Genomic DNA, 20462 nt, shown 5'->3' with positions numbered 1-20462 from the left:
GGTGATTCATCACCTGGGAAAAAGGGTCCACCCAAAGTATTGATCGGATCCAGAGAGCACTGGGCTTCCTGACGGAACAATTTCTGTGCAAAGGTATCTGACACCACTCCTTGAAATTAGAATGATGCCCTGCCAGCCTGCACCCAATTTATCTGTCAAGCTGGGAATTCAGACCAAGACACCTAAAATAAATGAGCCAGGACTGTTTGGGGTGATGGGAGTGTCCCGGCAAATCACAGCACAACAGGGTTGGCCCAGGGCAGGGCGGGGGGGTGGGGGAGGTTCAGGGGTTCTCAGTCAACATGCAGATGAGCCTGACATAAGACCAGGGCCTCCGGGCCCCGCTGTTGCCACCTGCCCTGCCCATCAGCAGCCAGGGGGCCAGGACCAGAAGCTGAGGGCCGAGCCCAGCCCTTAACAACCGGGCATAAGCAAGGCAGTCTCATTTGATCCTTGAGGTCCTGAGGACCATGAGGCCTGCTAGGACAATGGTCTGACCCCAACCTGGTCTCACTGCAGCCTGGAACCCAAGATTCCAAGAATGCTGTGGAGGTTTGGGCTTGAGGTCTCAGAGGCTGCAGCCGCGGCTGTGACCAGTCCCACCCAGAAGCTCCTTCCACACTTCCAGGCCCAGAGTGCGCTTTGGTTCTAGGTCGCAAAAGAAAAAAAAATCGTTTGAGTCTGTGCACAGGCTGCGGAGGCCATGGGGGGCCCCTCTGGGGTCGTTGTTACACACTTCCCTCCCCTTCCTCCTTTTGACAGGCACATGTGTCCCAGAGAAAGTGGGGTCCGAACGGGGCCAGAGGAGAACTCAGGGCCTTTCTCTGTGAGCAGCCAGGGAGGGGCGGTCAGTCGTGATTGCAGGGAAGGTGGACTGCACAGAGGAAGAGGGAGGCTGTCTGGGGCCAGCAGATAACTTCTTGAGAGGCACGGGCTCAGAGACCTGAGCATATGGGCCCCAGGCCCAGGCGCAGGCCTGCTCTGTGCTTCCCCCGCTCCCGACACTAGCTGGACCTCAAGCAGCAAAACAGGGTCCCCTGGGCAGCCCCCACTGCAGGCTATGGAGGTCCCAGACCTGCCAGCTTGCGGCCCATGTGCAGCGAGAGTAGAGGCCCCCACCCCAGCACTGCAGCACCCGCACTGTGCCAGACTGTCAGTGAGAGCAGGGCTCAGGCTCGGGTGCCTGGGTCCCCCAGGGGGACAACCAGGCCCACCAAGCAGCCTTACCTGTGTCCAGGGCCTGTGGCCCTCCCAGAGGAGGGGGCCTCGGGGTGGGTGGCCGGCGATACACCACGTGCACACGGCCCTGCTCAGCCTCCTTGGCCGCCAGCCCCTTCTCCAGGGGCTCGATGAAGAACTCCTCCTCCTCCATACGGATCAGGCCAGCCTGCAGGGCAAAAACGAAATGGTTCAAATTCCCAGAGCACAGCAGATCAATGATGGGCAACAGCAAGGAGGGTTCCAGGGGGACCTCCCACCAGACTGACAGGACCAGAAGGACCCTGCCCGGTGCCCCAGCTAGGCACCAGGCTTGAACCCCAAGCCAGGGAGGATGCAGACAGGTGACCCCAGAGATCCCATCTGTTTAGAGCCTCCACTTCTAGTCACTGGGGCCAGAGCCCTGGGTGGTGGTGAGCACCGTCGGGGGAAGAAGCTCTGTCTGGGTCATCCCCACCCCCACCCCCCCAGATGACCAAAATCCAAGACAAAGGCCCAAACTGCCAACTGGGGACTGAATCTGCCACAGACACGTTCAGGTGGACCCACAAGGTATTTTCAAAGTTCTGAACCCAACACTCAAAATGATGAGATTTCATGTTTCAAAACTGGAATTCCAGTTTCCCTTGCAAAACACAGGCTGACCACAGTGCATGCTGCCGAGCAGTGGATGCCCCGTATGGAGCAAGCACCCCTACAGCTGACCACAGTCCCTGTGTCCCCAACATCGGTCACCGGCCCAGACTAGAGCAACGGACCTGCTGCCTCCCCCAAGATGGGCCATAGCCCTCCCCTGCTGGAGAGCCCTCACTGGACCCCTGTCCCCGCCGGGATTCGGGCTGCTCTGTGTATACTCTGGCAGCCAGGCCCTCAGCCTGCCACTGCCCTCCCAGGCCCTGGCTCACACATCTCACCCCAGCGGCTGGGACAGTCCCATCCTGCCAACACAGCCGTCATGGCTGGCTCTCCTCACCTTGACCGTCTGGTAAACTCTCATTCTCCCTTCAGCACCTGGTTCGGATCCCCCAACTGGCACCCCGCCGCCAACCGCAGGCACACAGCCCTACTCCCTTTGGCCCTCCAGCCATCACAGCCCCATCTAGCTCCCATGCTTCTCATTTTCCATCTATTACCCATAAACCAATGGTCCCACATGGGGGGCTCCCAATGTATTGACCTGCAGATGTATTTCCTTGAGATCACACATTTATGACCCACTCGGGGTTTTTCAGGGGGTTTTTAACCATTTTATTGAGATATGATTGGCATGTAAAAAGATGTGCATAGTTAATGTATACAATTTGATGAATTTGGGAATGAGTACAGACTCATGAAACCACTGCCACTGTCAAAGGCATAAACATATCCATCACCTCTCAGAGTATCTTCTTACCCCCTTTAACATGATTTTTTCGTGGTGAGAACACTTCATATAATAGTGACCCTCTTAGCATATTTTAAGTATACAACAGAATATTGTTAGCTATAGTCACTGTGCTGTATAATGGATCTCCAAAGCTTACCTTGCATAACTGAAATTTTGTACCCTTTGACCCCTCCCCCCAGCCCCTGGCAACCACCATTCTATTCTCCACCTGCTATGAGTTTGAGTATTTTTTAAAAGATTGATATATTTATTTGACAGACAGAGAAAGAGAGAGAATGTGGTGGGGGGAGGGGTAAAGGGAGAGAGAGAATCCCAAGCAGACTCCCTGCTGAGTGGGGAGCCCCACACAGGGCTCGATCCCATGACCCTGAGACCACGACCTGAGCTGAAATCAAGAGTCAAAGGCTGAACTGACTGACCCAGCCAGGTGCCCCGAGTTTGAGTATTTTAGATTCTACATTTGTCTTTCTGTGGCCAGCTTATCTTACTAGTATAATATCCTCCAGTTTCACCACGTTGTCCCAAATGGCAGGATCTCCTTCTTTATAAAGGCTGAGTAATAGTCCATTGTATATATGAACCACATTTATCAATTTGTCATCTACAGACGGACATTTAGGTTGCTTTCATGCCTACTTGAATAATGCTGTAATGAGTATGTGAGTGTAGATATCTCTTCAATATTCTGTTTGCATTTCCTTTGGATATATACGCAGACATGGAATTGCTGGATCATAGGGTGCTATTATTACTTTTTTTGAGGAACCTCCTTAGTGACATATGTGACATAGTGACAGAAGCAATTCACATTCCCACCAATAGTGCACCAAGGGTTCCCTATCTCTACATCCTTGCCAACACTTGTTATTGAATGTTTTTCATAATCATTCTAACAGATGCGAGATGATATGGTTAGTTTTGATTTGCATTTCCCTGATGTTGAGCACCTTTTATGTATTTATTGATCATCTGTATGTCTTCTTTGAAAAAACGTGTAATTTAGGCTCTTGGCTCATTTTAATCAGATTCTTTGTTTTTCTGCTCCGAGTTGTCTAACTGCCTTGTGTATTTTGGATATTAACCTCTTAACTGAAATATGGTTTGCAATATGTTCTCTCCCATTCCATAGGCTGCCTTTTCATTTTGTTGATGGTTTCCTTGGCTGTGCAAAAGCTTTTCATTTGATGTAGTCCCGCTCACTGATTTTTGCTTTGGTTGCTTATGCTGTTGATGTCATATCCAAACAACCATTGCCAAGACCACTGTCAAGGAGTTTTTTCCCTATATTTTCTTCTAGTTTTAAGGTTTTAGGTCTTACACTGAAGTCTTTAATTCATTTAGGGTTAACTTTTGTGAGTGGTATAGGACTGGGGTCTTGTTTCATTCTTTGGCATGTGACTAGTTAGCCCAACATCATTTATTGAAGAGATTCTTTCCCCATTGAGTATTTTTGGCTCCCTAGTCAAAAATAATTTGACTGGATATTTGTGGGATTATTTCTAGGCTCTCAATTGTGTTCCATTAGTCTATGTGTCAATACCATACTGTTTTGATTACTGTAGCTTTGAGATCTAGTTTGAAATAAAAAAGAATGATGCCTCCCCCTTTGTTCTTTCTTAAGATGGCTTTGACTATTTGGGGTCTTGGGTGGTTCCACGCAAATTTTAGGGTTGGTTTTCTATTGGAATTTGGAATTTTGATAGTGTTCCACTGAATTTATAGATGGCTCTGAGTAGTACATACATTTTAACATTATTAATTCTTCTGATCCATGAACACAGTATATCTTTCCATTTATTTGTGTCTTCTTTAATTTCTTTCATCAATATCTTTTTTTTTTTTTTGGTGTATAGATCTTTCACTTCCTTGGGTAAATTAATTCCTAATATTTTTAACATTTTAGATGCTATTATAAATGAACTTGTTTTCTTTCTTTTTCAGATAGTTCATTGTTAGTGTATAGAAATTTAATTGATTTTTTATGTTGATTCTTGTATCCTGAAACTTTAATACATTTGGTGATTAATTCTAACAGTTTTTGGTGGAGTCTTTAGGATTTTCTAGATATACAAGACCATGTAACCAGGAAACATGGACAATTTTATTTTTTCCTTTCCTATTTGGGTGCCTTTTCTTTATCTTGCCTGTTCTGGTTAGAAGTTGCAGTACTGGGGCAGCTGGCTGGCTCAGTCAGAAGAGTATGAGACTCTCAATCTTCGGGTCATAATTTCAAACCCCATATTAGGTGCAGAGATTACATAGAAAATAAATAAATAAACTTTTAAAAAAAGAAGAAGAAATTCCAATACTAAGTTGAATACAACTAGTGAGAGTGAGCACCCTTGTCTTGCTCATGATCTTAGCAGGAAAGCTTTTAACCTTTCACTACTCCGCATGACAGCTGTGGGCTTGTCACATACAACCTTTATTATGTTGAGCTACGTTCCTTCTATAACCAATTTGTTGCGAGTTTTATCATGAAAGGAGGCTGAATTTTGTCAAATGTTTCTTCTGCATCTATTGAAATGATCCTACGAATTTTATTTTTCATTACGTTAAGGTGGTGTATCACATTTATTGATTTGCGTACGTTGAAATAACCCTGCATACCAGGGAGGAATCCTACTTGATCATATGCATGATACTTTCAATGTGCTGTTGAATTTCGTTTGCTAGTCGCTTTTTGGGAATTTCTGCATCTATATTTACTTGGGATATTGGCCTGTAGTTTCCTTTTCTTGTAGCATCCTTATCTGGCTTTGGTATCAGGGTAATGCCGGCCTCATAAAATGAGTTTGGGAGTATTCCATCTTCTTGGATTTTTTGGAAAAGTTTGAGAAGGATTGGCATTAATTCTTCTTGAAATGTAGAACTGGTAGAATTCACATGTGAAATCATCTGCGCCCGGGCTTTCTTTGTTTGGAAACATATTTGATTTCTAGTTCAATCTCCTTACTCATTATTGGTCTGTTTAGATTTTCTATTTCTTCCAACTCGGTCTTGGTAGGTTGTAGGTTTCTAGGAATTTATCCATTTCTTCCAGGTTGTCCAGTCTGTTGTTGTATACTTTTCATAGGATTCTCTTATGATCCTTTATACTTCTGTGACATCAGTTGTAGTGTTTTTTAAAATTTTATTTACATCTTAATTTTATTTGGCTTTGTTGATCCTTTTTAAATGTTTTTCTGTTCTCTGCTTCATTTATTTCTGCCACGATCTTTGTTATCTCCTTCCTTCAGCTAACTCTGGGCTTAGTTGGTTCATCTTTTCCAAGTTCCTTGAGGTATAAAGTTAGGTTGTTTATTTGAGGTCTTTCTTTTTTACTATTGGTATTTATCACTATAAACTTACTTCTTAACTGCTTTTGCAGTATCACAGAAGTTCTGGTATGCTTGCGTTTTTGTTTTTGTTTCAGGATATTTTCCCAATTTCCCTTTTGAGTTCTTTGACTCACTGGTTGTTCAAGAATGTGTTGTTTAATTTCCACATATTTGTGAATTTTCCATTTTCCTCCTGTCGTTGATTTCTAGTTTCATACCACTGTAATCAGAAAAGTTATTTGGTTTGATTTCAGTCTTTTGAGAGAGAGCAAGAGAGTGAGAGACTGAGAGAGAGAGAGAGAAAGAGAGAGAGAGTGAATGCACAGACACAGAGGGAGAGGCAGGAGCAGACTCCTTGCTGAGCAGGGAGTCCGACACAGGGCTCGATCCCAGGACCCGGAGATCATGACCTGAGCCAAAGGTAGAAGCTTAACCGACTGAGCCCCCCAGGCATCCCTTCACATGTTCTTATGTTACTAATTGGCACCCTTTTGTTTCAGCTTAAAGAACTCTTTTTCAGCATTTCTTGTAAGCTGGGTCTAGTGTGATGAGCTCTCCTCAGCTTTTGTTTGGCTGGTAAAGTCTTTATCCTGCCTTCATTTCTGAAGGACAACTTCGCAAGATAAAGTATTCTTTGTTGGTAGTTTTTTATTTATTTATTTATTTATTTTTTTACTTTCCTTCAGCACTCTGAATATATCCTCCCAGTTTCTGTTGGCCAGCAAAATGCCTGCTGAGAAATCCGCTGAGAGCTTTATGGGGGTTCTCTTGTAGGAGAGAAATTTTTTCTCTTGCTGCCTTTGAAAAGTATTTCTTTGTCTTTGCTTTTAGACAGTTTTATTATAATGTGTCTTGGAGAAGATCTTTTTAGATTGAAATTTAGGGGTGATCTTCATGAACATGGATGTCCAAATCTCGCCCCAGGTTTGGGAAGTTCTCAGCCATTATTTTTTTTAATAAACTCTCTGCCCCTTTCTCCTCTCTTCTCTTTCTGGGACTCCCAATAATGCATAGATTGTTTCTCTTAGTAGTGTCTCCTAAGCCCCACAGGCCTTCCTCATTCCTTTTCATTCTCTGGCTCTTCTGACTGGATAATTTCAAATAATCTGCCTTCCAGTTTACTGACTGTCTCTTCTACATGGTCCTGTCTGCTATCAATGCTCTCTACTGAATTCTTCACTTCAATCCTGTTTGGTTCTTTTTTACGTTTTCTCTTTGTTCAACTTTTCATTTTGTTACTGTATTGTTTTCCTGGGTTTTGTTAAATTGTTTATCTGTGCTCTCTTAGAGGTCTCTGAGCAACTTGGGAAGAATTACTTTGCGGGTTTTTTTTTTAAGATTTTATGTATTTATTTGACAGAGAGAGAAGCAGCGAGAGAGGGAACACAAGCAGGGGGAGTGGGAGAGGGAGAAGCAGGCTTCCCGCTGAGCAGGGAGCCCGATGTGGGGCTCGAACCCAGAACACTGGGATCATGACCTGAGCTGAAGGCAGATGCTTAATGACTGAGCCACCCAGGTGCCCCTATTTTGCATTCATTATTAGGGCGATTCATGTATCCCCATCCTTTTTGGATCAGTTACTGGTAGTCTACTGTGTTCCTTTGATGGTGTCACATTTTTCTGATTCTTCATAATCCCTGTAGCCTTGCAAAGGTTTCTGTGCATTTTCAGACTTTATGAACTGACTTCAGTAAAGAAAGACCTTCACCTTCAGGTGGGAGTATGCTGTGACCTCAGATCTAGTGGGCAAAAGCAGGGCACCAACTGCAGGGGGTGTGTGGTGGCTCTGGGTCCAGGGGGAGGAAGGGTAGGGAGGGAGAACATGGCATCTCATTGGCTTAGGCTGCTAGGATCCATGACATTGACAGCTGCATGGTCTTTGGTGAACACTGCAGGGGTCTGCAATGGCTACAAGCACTCTTGGGGTCTTCAGTGGCACCTCCAGGCCAAGTGGCTAGGGATCAGGACAGGCAGTGGTGGTGGCCAGAGCTGGCGGTATGCACACACTCAGCTGTGGGGACCAGCTGCAGCTGCCTGTGTAGTGGCAGGGTCTGGTTGCAGACATACACATGACAAGCGCCAGGACCAGCAGAAAGAACCAGAGCCAACTATAGACACACTAGCAGTTACCAAAGACCTGGCTGTCAGTGTGCATTCCCATGGCTGCAGGGTCTCACCATGGGTACACATATGGCCGTGGAAGTTGATGACACGAGTTAGGTCAGGGGCATGCATGTGCGCAGCTGGAGGGGCTAGCCCTGTGTGTACATGGCCGTGGGGGAGCAGCCATAGGGTCTAGGTTGCTGTTTTGCACTTGTGCAGCCACAGAGGCCAGGCAGGCTGCTGATGCAGATCCCATGCGTAAGGGGATGGGAGGAGGGAGCCGGAGGGATTCAAGCAGCTAGTTTCTGTGAACGTGAAAGCCTGTGGGGTGAAAATCCAGTGGGAAAATCTGCAGGGGTTCACAGCAGCTGTGCTGGCCATTGGTCTTCTCGGCAGCGAAAGCTGCTGGTGTCCCCTGCATAGCAGACGACTGGGAACCATGGTCACCCCTCATGCGGGTAACACCTGCCCTTCTACTTCCTAGCTGTCTCTGGACATCTCAGCTTCACCGGTTTCTGGATGGGGTGACAGAGACTGGGTCCTTTGTTCACTGCCCAGAGAGGCTGGGGAAGCTGCTTGCTCACCCCACTCTCTCTTTCCCGGTGTGGGAAACTCTTTCGTGCTGTGGAGTTCCCTCTTGGCACTGAGCAGCGCTGGCCTGGGGGACGGGATGATGTAAACATGGAGCTGCCTTCCTTTTTGTCTTGCGACGTTTTTCTCAGGGTTTTTGTTTTACTGTGTTGCCGAGAAGTTTCTTAAGTGGACTCCGGAGCTCTCCCAGAGTTGTTGTTTGTGGATAGCTGCCTAATTATTCATCTTTGTTGGGGGATGGAGGCTGAGTCCCCTACTCTGCCAACTTGGTGACCTCACTCAGGGCTTTTTAAAAGCTTAAATTAGTTGCTCCAGCTTAAGAATCAGAGGATTTCACATAAACGACCAGATTTTCAAATTCTCTCAAAACATCAGAAAATCTGGCACTTCCTGTTGCCCATCTGACACACCAGCTGAGCTGGCACTGGCCAGGAGTTCCCTCGGGTTCTCCTCTTGAGCCTCCAGAGACAGCAAAGCCCTGCCCAACACCTTGACTTTGGCCTCCAGACCTGAGAGAGAATAAGTTTCTCTTGTTTTCAGTAATGTGTTACATCAGCTGCAGGAAACAAATACAGGGTCCCAGTGGGCAGTGGGAGGAAGGGGGTGGCCATTCTCTGAGGGGCACAAGATGAGAGAAGCAGGAACGGCAGCCCCCCTGAAGACACGGGTTTGCAGCATCTTGGACTTCCAGGGAAGGGGTCCAAGATGCAGAGGGATAAAGAAAAGGGGGGTAATCAGAAGGGGGAATGAAGCATGAGAGTCTATGGACTCTGGGAAACAAACTGAGGGCTTCAGAGGGGAGGGGGGTGGGGGAATGGGATAGGCTAGTGATTGGTAGTAAGGAGGGCACGTATTGCATGGTGCACTGGATGTTATACGCAACTAAAGAATCATCGAACTTTGCATCAGAAACCAGGGATGTACTGTATGGCCACTAACATAATATAATAAAAAAAATTTAAAAAAAAAAGATGCAGAGGAAGAGTAGGAGCCAGGGCTATGGGGGCCAAGACTGGGGTGCCAAAATCACCAGTCGGTGGGAGGAGAAAGGGGAGGTCAGGCCCATGGGAACTCTGCAGGCCCCCACACTCTGATTCATACCTAGATCAAAGGGTCCTGCCAGGCCAGGCGGGGAGTAAGCAAATGCTTACAGATGAGTGAATAAATGACCACGAAACAATGGGACTTGTCCTCTGAGACACAGACCGGAAGGGCAGGGACACCATGGGCCATCCACTTCCACCACCATGCGGGTAAGGGTGGACAAGAGCAACAGTTACTTCCTCTCTAGTGCCATTGACATCTCCCATGTTTGCAGTTTAGGGGCAGACTGGTGTCTCAAACACATCTTATTAAGGGAACCCATTCAAGTACATGTGGGAACGGCCCATGGCACAGCAGTAGGTGAATGGTTCAGAGTCAGCATGCCAACACCATTTCTGTCTGGCCAGGTGACCCCAACCAAGGTGCAAAGGCTTCCTGGGCCTATAAATGGAGTTGGTCATCCCTCCCCCTCATGTGTGCAGCCTGGGCCACAGAACAGAGGGCACAGCTTGACGGTGCTCTGCAACGCATGTGATGGCACCCGCCTGCTTGCTCTCCAAATGAGAAAACTGAGACCGGGGTGGGGGGGCAGCCTGTCAGGGACACACAGGGTCTAGGAATCAGACCGTGGCCCCAGGTGGAAGGAGCATCTCCTGGGCAGGCCCCTGGGCCAGACCAGGCCTACTGCAGCAATTAGGGCAGGATATCAGCAAACAGCAAGGCAACCCCCTCATCTGGAGGGACCCTTGTACCCCAGGCGGGGTGCCATCTATGCCAGAGGCCTACAGCCCTGGGGTTATTCCAGAGGGACCCAATGTGACCATGACCCAGAACTCAATCTGGTGAGGAGCAGCCCTCTCTGGCCTCAGAGATCCCAGGACAGTTAGAGGTCTCCCTCCATGCCAAGGGTCAGGCTCTCCTCCCTGGCAGGCCTCCAGGTGGGTTGACCCAAGGGCACTGAATCTATTGGATGCTGTCCTGGGCCTTGCCAGAGTCAGGAAACCCAGGCTCAAATTGGCCGAGCAGCCTGGCTGGGACCCTCCCAAATGCCCATCTGAAGGGCACTAGAGCTCACTGAGATCAATCTGAAGTATGATGCCTGGTTACTCGGATTTCCTCGTGAAACCAGAGACCTCTGACACTACTCATAAATGGACAAGTCAGACCCTCCTCACCGGCATCAACCCATCTCTTGCACCTATGGTGGAATGCACACATGGATGTCAGACTGATGACCATAGGTGGCCCCTGCCTCAACACCAGTGACTAACCACACTGGGTCCAGAGGCTGACCACCCTGAGACTGCACAGGCTGCCCACCTCGAGACCAGCACTGCCAGCCCAGGACCAGTGGATGTCCCCCTGAGACTAGCACTGGGTCATCCCTCCAGACCGCCAGCCAGAATAAGCTTGGTGGAGGGCTCTGCAGAAAGAAAGTGGGGTTCGTTTCACTGCCTGATTTTCAAGCATCTTCATATGCATCCCAGGGATGATCTGTCTCAAAATCTGCAAAGGAAAATTGACAAAAGAGCAAGATATGGAACGTGGGCTCCGTTTTGCAGAGTTTTTTTTTCCAGGACTTGGATTTTCCTGCTGCCAGGGGCAAGTATATCTGTTTCTACATGTAATTTTTATTAAGAATCTGTTTCCTCTCCCCATTTAATAAACATGAAATAAGTCCCTGAAACATGCTAGTCTGTCCAGCCTGGTGTCTCTTGGACCCTGACACTGGTTCTTACCCCAGACCCATTCTGCTCTTGAACTCTGTGACCATCTGCCCAATCCAGCCAGGAGGGAGGCTCATGGGGAGGACTCAGGTGCTACTACAGGGGCCTGGAACCTGGCTCTTTGCTTATCGGATCAACTCACTAGTTTCTCAGCACTTGGTAAATTATCAGATGCCTGCCCTACTCCTTCCTTCTAGGCTCTCGGCTCTGTTCCTTTGCTGTTTGGTTTATGACAAAGTAGTCACTGGAAAGGAAAATGAAGAGTTAAAAAAAATTTATAAGAATCTAAAGGCTGAACAGATATCCTCTGCTGCTTTGAATTTTAAAGTGCTCAAAACACTGATATTCTGAGAGCCAGGGTCTCACTGGGAAGCAAGTGTGCCTCCTGTTCCCATCCACAAGGCACCCAGGTAACTGTCCTTACGGGCTCCTTCAGTGGGAGCCACAGGCTGGAGCATGCAGCAGGGTCCCACATGTGCGTGACGGGGACCAAGGCTGTCTCTCAATCTTGTCATTCTTGTAACCTCCTGTACCAAGACTGTCAGGTGCCTGTCAAGGTTGCAGTGGTGACAGTCGAGAAGAGAAAAAAAGAAAGAAGCTGGTCCAAACACAGAAGGATCCAGACTCTGACAGAAGACAAGACAGCACACGTCTGCATCAGCTTGCTGTCACCTGAAACTCAACTTTGCTTGGAAACACACACGTGCACGCGCACACACACACACACACACGTACACTTGCCATAGGAATCCCCCAAAATGCTGACATGTGGTAAGATTTCCATTCCTGGAGCTATTTTAGCTCTCAAAGAACATATCCCTTCTTTTCTCCTCCCTTTTGGTAATGATGGTCTAGTGGGTGCACTGCCAAAGTGGGGTCCACCACTTCCAGGGTATCCTTCCCCTCCCAGCCACCTGGGGAAGAGGAGGACAGCCCTGGAAGTTTTATGGCGGGGGGGGGGCACTGGACCCCAACCGCCACACATCACAGGCCTGAGAACTAAAGCCCCATGGGATTTGAGCCATTCTGTCCCGACCAGCAGGGGGTCCTTCACAGTTCAGCCCCCCAGAGGATATTTTACATATTCACTTTTCCACTTTTCCAAAAGAAGCACCAGCCATCTGTTGGGGGCACTGGCCGCCAGCAAGTGAGCGCAAGCCCGTGGAAACATTTGACCTCTTCCCTGTGTCTCCATCTGCTATTGCTCTGCACCTTCCAGAACATCCCCTTCTGGAGGAGTCTGTCTGTGGATGCCCTTGGGGCAGAGTCCCTGCCTCCCCTGCTCTCTGACTCATTTGGTGGACTCATGTCGGGCCCTTGCCATGTGCCATCCATGCCCCTCCTTCCTTATGGGGAGCCATCCCTCCCCGCAGTATGCAGACTAGAATTTTCCCTCCCAGTTTGGAGGGGAGGCTGTGTCTGGCGCTAGGCTTTCTAGTGTTTTCCCCAGCCAAGTGACCACAGATAGGTCCCTTAGTGCCACAGTCCTGAGCCTGGGTACCACAGGGCCTTGGTAAGTTCACCCGGTAGGCCCTGCCCTTTCCTGTTTTCAGGCCCCTCAAAATAACTTTGTTCCAGAAAATACCTCTTTTGTCCAAAGCTGCCCAAGGTCGGTTTCCGATGCTCAAAACCATGAAGTCTCAACACACATGTGCCCCAAATGCCAAGCTCCATACCCAGCTGGGTGCTAAAGAAAGCTGGACCCCACTTTGAAGGACAGGGAGAAGGGAAAGACCATCAAGGGGAGCAAACACTAGATACAGAGCCAGGAGACCTGGCTTCAAATCCTAGTCTGAGGCCAGTCTTGTTTCCTCTGCAACCCCTGGTTCCCTCATCAGCAAAGTGAGGAGCTGGGCCAGGTGATTTGTGAATTAGGCACTGGTCATCTTTCCATAATTCCAAAAGGACCTAGGAGAGCTCCAGTAGAAAGACCCCAAACAAATACCTAAAAGCAGGAAACCCTCTCCTTTCCTGGATCATTGCCTCTGCCTACAAAACAAAGGCCAAGGCCTCCCTGGGGGCCACAGGAGCTCACTCTCTATCCCTGAGCAGACCTCCATGTGTCCCGCTCCTTGCTGGGGATCCCCGCTCTGTGCCTCAATGTGGCAAGCCTCTGCCCTTCACTCCTAAGGGGCATGATGGTACCTGAGTGACCCCTGGGCTTGAGTCCCCACTGTACACCAGGTGTTCTACAGAGATCTTCAAATATGATGCAATTTCAAGCCTCCCTAAAATTCTATAAGGTGGAACATTCCATTTCCAGGGGACTCTAAGGCTCAAGGAAGTGAAGCTAATAAATCAGATCTCCCAGTGGGGCTGGAGCAGGCTTGGGAACACAGGCCTGCCCCCCAACACTGGCCCACAGGAGATCCAGTGGGGGGGATACCATAATTCCCACATTCTCTTCACCACCATCACAACTCCTGCCTTACCCAGCTTTGTTAAATTCTAGCTGGATAATCCCGTAGGCTAAGATTCTGAGCCTGAATCTTGATCTCTCTGTTACAAAAAAATTGAAGAGGCATTAAAGACCTGTTAGCCTCAAACTGAGACTCTCTTTGATTCAATCCGAAAGTTTAAAATAGAATTGAGAGAGGAATAACTTTCTCACTATGAGACTTGTGCTTTTTTAATACATAACAGCTTTACTGAGCTATAATTCACATATCATACAATTCACCCACTTACACAGTGTATAATTCAACCATCACCACAATCAATTTTAGAACATTTTTATCACCCCCCCCCGAAAAAACCCCGTATACATTAGCAGTCATTCCCATATTCCCCCAGCGTCTCCCCCACACAGCACAAGCCAGCCCCTGGAAACCACTGATCTATTTTCTGTCTCTCTGGATTTGGTTATTCTGGACATTTCCTATAAACAGAACCATACAGAATGTGATCTTCTGTGGCTGGCTTCATTCACCTAACATCATGTTTTCAAGATTCCCATGCTGTAAAATACATCGACACTTAAATTCCTGTCTTGTCAACAACTAATAGCCCATCGTATAGATGTGCCACATTTCATTTGTCCATTCACTGGCTGATACACCTTTGCATTCTTTTGACATTTTGGCTCTTGTGAATCATGCTCCTTTGAGTATTCATGCGCAAGTTTTATGTGTGGACAGAGGTTCTCATTTATTGTGGGGATATACCTAGGAGTGGAATTGCTAGGTCCTAGGGTAACCTTATGCCACACTGTTTCCCAAAAGCAGCTGCACCATTTTACATTCCCACCAGCAGGGAGTAAGGAAGCGGCAGTAAGTATTCTGACCTCTCCCTCTCCTCGCCAACACTTGTTATCACCTATCTTGTTTCTTCTAGCCATCCTTGTGTGCGTGGAGTGGCATCCCACTGGGGTTCTGATTTGAATTTCCCTGATGACGGAAGATGTGATGAATCTGCTTATTGACCATTTGTTTCTCTTCTCTGGAAAAATGACTACTCAGACCCACTGCTCATTTTGCAATTGGATTATTTTCATTTTTTCATTGACTACTAAGAGTTCTTCACATATTCAAAATACAAGTCCCTACTGGATTTGCAAACATTTCCTCCTCATTTTGTAAGTTGTCTTTTCACTTTCTTGATGGTGTTCTTTGAAGTTATGAAGGACGTTCATAAAGTCCAACTTACTTTTCTTTTGTTGTTTTGTGTTTGGTGTCCTACCTAAGGCTTTGCCTAACCCCAAAGAATGAAGACCCACTCCTCTATTCGTTAAGAGGTTTAGCTCTTATCTTTAGATCTACAATCCATTTTGAGTTAATTTTTTATAGGGTATGAGGCAGCAGTCCAAATTCATTCTTTTGCATGTGGATGTCCAATTGTCTCAGCACCATTTGTCGATGAGACTATTTTTTCCTCCATTGAATTGTCTTGGCACCCTTGTCAAAAACCAACATGAGGATTTATTTCCGGATCCTCAGTTCTACCTCATTGATCTGCACATCTATCCCTCTGCCAGTACCACACAGTCTTGATTACTGTAGTTTTATAGTTAAGTTTGGAAATCAGAAATTATGAGTCCTCTAACTCTGTTCTTTTTCAGTGTTGTTTTGGCTATTCTGAGTCTCTTATATTTCCATATGAACTTTCAGATCACCTTGTCAAGTTCTGCCAAGAGGCCAGCTGGGATTCTGATAGGATCCTGTGCTTTTTCAATGCCATGTTTGGTGCCACATTAACCCACCTCTTTTCCTAATGCTTAGGGAACCATGGCCTAGAAAGCACACTGCCTTAGACACCAAGAGACTGGGATGGGAGCCTGAAGTCTACAAACTAACCAGGTACATGACCTTGAACAAGTCAGAACCTCTAGGAGCGGAGGACACAGAGGCACTGTGCCCCACCTCTGCTGCTGGACAGAGTCCTCTCCATAGCATCTGTCTCAGCCGTGCTTCAAACCCCTCCCCATCATTCCTTGCCTGCTGCCTCATGCAACCCAGGCTTGATTTCAAAATCAAGTTCCCACAGATGGGGAAATCACAGATTGAAAGTACCAGAACTGGCCTCTGCATCCATTCCACTGTGATAATTATAATTACAAACCAGATGTTGTTTGCCGTACATTCGCGAAAGGAAAACTACGCAACATAAAAATAATCCCTAATTCAACTTTAATAACTTGGGGCAAAAACTGTCAAACAAGTCCATAAAAATGAAGGAGAGGGCACAGGAAGGATGAAAGAAGTAGCTTAATTGCAATTAATTTCTTAATCTTCCACAGAAAGATCAACAGTTACTGATAAGCTGCTAAACTTGATAAATACTAGTTTAAGAATCCTATTTGAAGTTGTAAATCCCACAACCTATAAAACTAACATATACACTCCAAATTCCTGGAAATGAAGGCGATTAGGTCATATAGTAAATACCTAAGACTAGAAAAACAACACAAGAACATAAAAACAGAAAATGTAAATAAGATGACAAGTAACAACAAACATATCTGTTACAACAATAAATGTAAATGGTTGGATTGCTTTCAAAAATCTCTTTGACTTGCAAAAAAGTTACAGAGCTTACAAATTCATGCTAGGTCTAAAGAGTTTTGCAGACGAGACTTTTTACCACTTAACGAATACATCCACGATGTACTGTTGACTAAGAAAGGCAGGCCCAGTGGCAGTATGATTCTTCTATGTAAAGTCACATATATCTCTGTGCCGAATGTTAGCTGAGCCTAACAAATCAGGGCAAGGCCTCCAAGTCACTCTGTTTCAATTCCAATCCTTACCTTGGTGCTGGCTAACTGTGTGGACTCTGTGCTTCATTTCTGCTCCTACAAAATGAGGGTAACAGTATTTGCACACCTGGGGTGATGGATAAACGAGATACAGCACCCAGCACAGTGCCTAGCACACTAGCCAGTTATTATCATTATCAGTAACATGAAATGAGAAGGGTCTGGAAATATGTGTGACAAAGAGTTAACAGTGTTAAGGTTTGGGGTGGGTTCTGCTTTTTTATTAGTATTTTCTGTATTTTATTTTTGAGATGTTTACAAAGGACTTCTATCAATGGGTTCAAAGAAAGGAAGAGGGAAGGAGTGGGAGCAGGAAGAGAAAGATAAGGGCGTAAAACAGGATAGACAAAATGCCAGCAAGAGTGCCTCCTGGAAGCCAGTGCAGGGGCTGGCCTGGCGGTCTTCCCACTAAATGAGGCAGCACCAGGGTGGCTCCCATGGGAGTTAGGCTGTCCAGCCTGTGAGAGTCCAGACTGTCCCATACTTGGCCTCCGAGCACACCAGCGCCGGAGACGGCCTCCAGGAAATGGAGCTAGAAATCCCAGCTTGGCCAGGGCAGAGGGGTCAGTGGGTCAGGTTCAGACCCTGGGACCACGACAGGCCTGCCCATCTATCACAAGAACTGACACCCGTCCCTGACAGATGCTCCAGTTGACATTTCCCAGGTCTTGCTCAGCACGAAGACTGCGTCGGAGAATGTCCCCAGTCACAAATTAACATTCACATAAATAACAGGGCGCTCTCCACTAAAAAAGAAAAATGACTCTTGATGCAGGAACATTTGCCAAAATATTGAAAAGTGTAATTTTTCTTTCTGAGCTCCCATATCTCACCAGCTGGGCCCCAGCAGATTGTGGCCTTGAGACGTGAGGTGGAGGAGAGCTCAAGGAACAAGGTCCAAGTTCCTTGTTCAAGGTCCTGCTGACAGCCCCTTCCCTCAGCTGGCATCCACCCTGGGGCAGCCCAGTCCACACAACACACACACCAGCTGGAATCAATCAACCTCTTTGCCCTACTGTCGCATCAGGCCTCCCTGCCTCCTCGAAGGCCATGCACACCCACCTTTCCTCCCGTCCTCTGACTTGGCTGGGGGCCAGCACTTCTGAGCTCCTCCACCCCCAGCACGGTCCCGACAGAACCTGCATGGGTGGGTCAAGCCACTGGGGGGCAGGGGCACTTGTCTAGCAGCACCAATGTATGCTTTCTTCCTAAATGTGTGTTATTTGGGGTGCTGAGGATCGTTGTGAGGGGGCTAACACCTCCACAAGCAATGTTAACTGGTGACAGGGACCTTGGGCCAAGGTGTCACCAGCCATGTGCACCCATAGAACCCCAGGCCCCAGAGACACACTGCCACCCAGCCATCCCAGACCCCCAGAAGACTCACCCTGGTGAGCAAAGCCCACAAAGTCCTACCACGGGGCCCACAGGCCTGATGACCCCAGGACCATTCCTCGGCATTCACCCAGGCTCACTCTGCATCTGCCAACTCCAATGCTCTGAGAAGAAGCTACCAACATACCTTCCCTCAAGACAGCAGGGCCAATGCCATGCCAGCACTGCTGTCTTATTCTGCTCAGGCTGCCACAACAAAGTACCACAGTCTGGGCTGCTTCAACAACAGAAATGAACTTCTCACAGTCCTGGAGGCTGGAAGCCCAAGATCGTGGTGTTTGCAGGGCTGGTTTCTTCTGAGGCCTCCTCTCCTTGGCCACTTTTTCCTTGTGTCCTGACATGGTCACTTCTTTGTGTGTGTGTGTCCAAATTTCCTCTTCTTATAAGGACCCCAGTCACATTGAACCCCATGTGACCTCATTTTAAACTAATTAACCTCTGGAAAAACCCAATCTCCAAGTGTAGTCACATTCTGAGGTACCTGGGAGGCTAGGACTTTGATCTATGAAAAGGGGGTGGGGACACAATTCAGCCTGGAACAGCCTCCGTGCTCCAATGTCACCCAGATGTGGTGCTGACTATTGGCAGAGGTGCTGGGTGGTCCCTGGGTCCTGAAATGAGAGAGCTGAGTGGGGCTGCTGCTCAGAGAGCACTCCAGACAGCAAGAAGGAGGGGTACCACCTGGGCTGGGCACCCCTGAATCAGGCAAGGAGAAAGATATGACTCCAGTGAAGTCGGAGCATGCCCAAGGCTGGCCACGTGGGGCACCCAACACTCCCCCTCCTAGAGTGGACATTCCAGGCCCTGTGACACAGAGCAGTGAGTGCAGGCCCAGGGGGATGGGAATGCTGCACAGCCAGTGTAAGAGGAACAGGCGAGAGGACCTGCCTTTCAAATCCCCTCTGTGGGGACCAGCAGGAGCCCCACTCCAGAGCCCCACTGGGGGCAGCTCCAGGCAGGCATATCTCCTCCATTCCTGTGGAAAGGATGGCTCTACCCCCAGAGGTAGCTAGGGCTTCTGCCATGGAGCTCTTCACATGCGTCCAACACCCCAAAATTTCCCGGGAATCCCAAAGCTGAGCCTACACAGTTGTTAGAAGGGAATGCAATTCTAGATGGGTAGCATGATCCAACACTCTTTCCAGAGATGAAGCCCCAAGTTCCAGGGGCCCAGGAGGCCGTGTCCTGCTCCTACAGGAGGGTCCACCTGGCCGGAGGGGAGACGTGGGCCACCAAGCGTCCAGTGGCCCGCGTGGAGGACAAAGACTGGTTTGGTGGGCAGGGCTTCTCCCCAGGGGTTGTGGGGCAGCTGGCCCCCACAGGAAGCAGGCAGCCTCAACCTGGAATCCCCTTCACACAGGTCTGGTCGGGGTGGGGGCAGGGCAGCCAGTCAAGGCCACAGCAGGAAGCCGGGACGCTGTGCCATGGCCAGAACAGTGAGGGGGAGATGCACTGCCTGGTGGATGTGCCCCTCAGCGGTAGAGCAGACACAGGAGCCCTGACGGGGAAAATGCAGGCCTCACTGTGCAATGCTGGCTCATCCCTTCTCTCTCTAAGCCTCAGTTTCTCCCAGAGGTCAAAGGAAGGACTGAGAGGGTGAGACTGGGAATGGAGGGGACCTGTCCTCTGTGCCCACATGTGCTGGGTCCCCAGGTCTGGAAGTTTTCCAGGCAAAAGAGCCTGGATTATGCTTTTCACCAGGGGCCACCCTTTCCCTGGGTCCCTGGGCCACCAGCCCCTTTTTGGACATCTCTGTCCTCACAGGCACAGAGAGCCTGGCACCCTGCCCGACTCTGGTTTCTTTCAAATCCGGCTTCTGTTCCTGGTTGGATCTCTGGGGCCTGCCGCGGTATCCAGGGCAGGCTGACCGCCGACCGTCCTCTGCCCGCCTGCCCAGCTGCCGCTCCCGGGGCCGGCAGCCCTCCCAGGGCCTGAGGCTCTCTGCGGCCCCTTCGAGTCCAGATTTCCCAAAACAAAAATCAGGCCACGCCATCTGACGAAGGATCTTGTCTGGTTTATTTATGGGAATAGCCAGGGCTCTAAGGGCCAGGCTCTCTGGGCCGTGGCCAGGATGCTCTGCAGGCCTTCAGACGCTCCCCATGCTGTGTCCTCGCTTGCCGAGAGCTATCCCGGGTGAAGCGCTGGGCTCCAGCACCAGCAACCTTGGGATGTTCATTAAGTCTAGAGCCAGGACGGCAGCCCACATGGCCCCGGGCCGCTTTGTGAGTTGCAGGAGCCTAGACGTGCAGCCAGAGTAGCAAAGCCAGCCATGACCAAAAGCACCACATTCGGGATAAAGGCAGGCTCAGAGGGCCCAACTGTCACTGGATGCCACTGCTGGGCATTTAGGGGAGGAGGACGAGTGGGATCGGGTGCCCCACGGGATCCTACTCCCAACCGGGGACCAGGCCACCAGGCCTCAC

The 20462-nt window shown here is 48.7% G+C and overlaps 1 protein-coding gene across 1 annotated transcript in view; it reads right to left on the bottom strand.

The window, feature by feature from the left end:
* The window catches only part of ADAMTS2 (ADAM metallopeptidase with thrombospondin type 1 motif 2), a gene marked incomplete at its 5' end in the record, with an annotated part of 221959 nt that overhangs the window by 147569 nt on the left and 53928 nt on the right, over positions 1-20462 (bottom strand). Inside the window, one exon of the mRNA XM_034655721.1 lies at positions 1228-1387. Within this exon, the coding sequence (XP_034511612.1) occupies positions 1228-1387 (160 nt within the window). The remainder of the gene's footprint in view (positions 1-1227; positions 1388-20462) is intronic.

This window comes from Ailuropoda melanoleuca, chromosome 3 (assembly GCF_002007445.2).
Source record: "Ailuropoda melanoleuca isolate Jingjing chromosome 3, ASM200744v2, whole genome shotgun sequence".
In the NCBI taxonomy this organism is placed as follows: domain Eukaryota; kingdom Metazoa; phylum Chordata; class Mammalia; order Carnivora; family Ursidae; genus Ailuropoda; species Ailuropoda melanoleuca.
The sequence above is the reverse complement of the archived record's forward strand: the minus strand, read 5'-3'. Positions and strand labels throughout refer to the sequence as shown.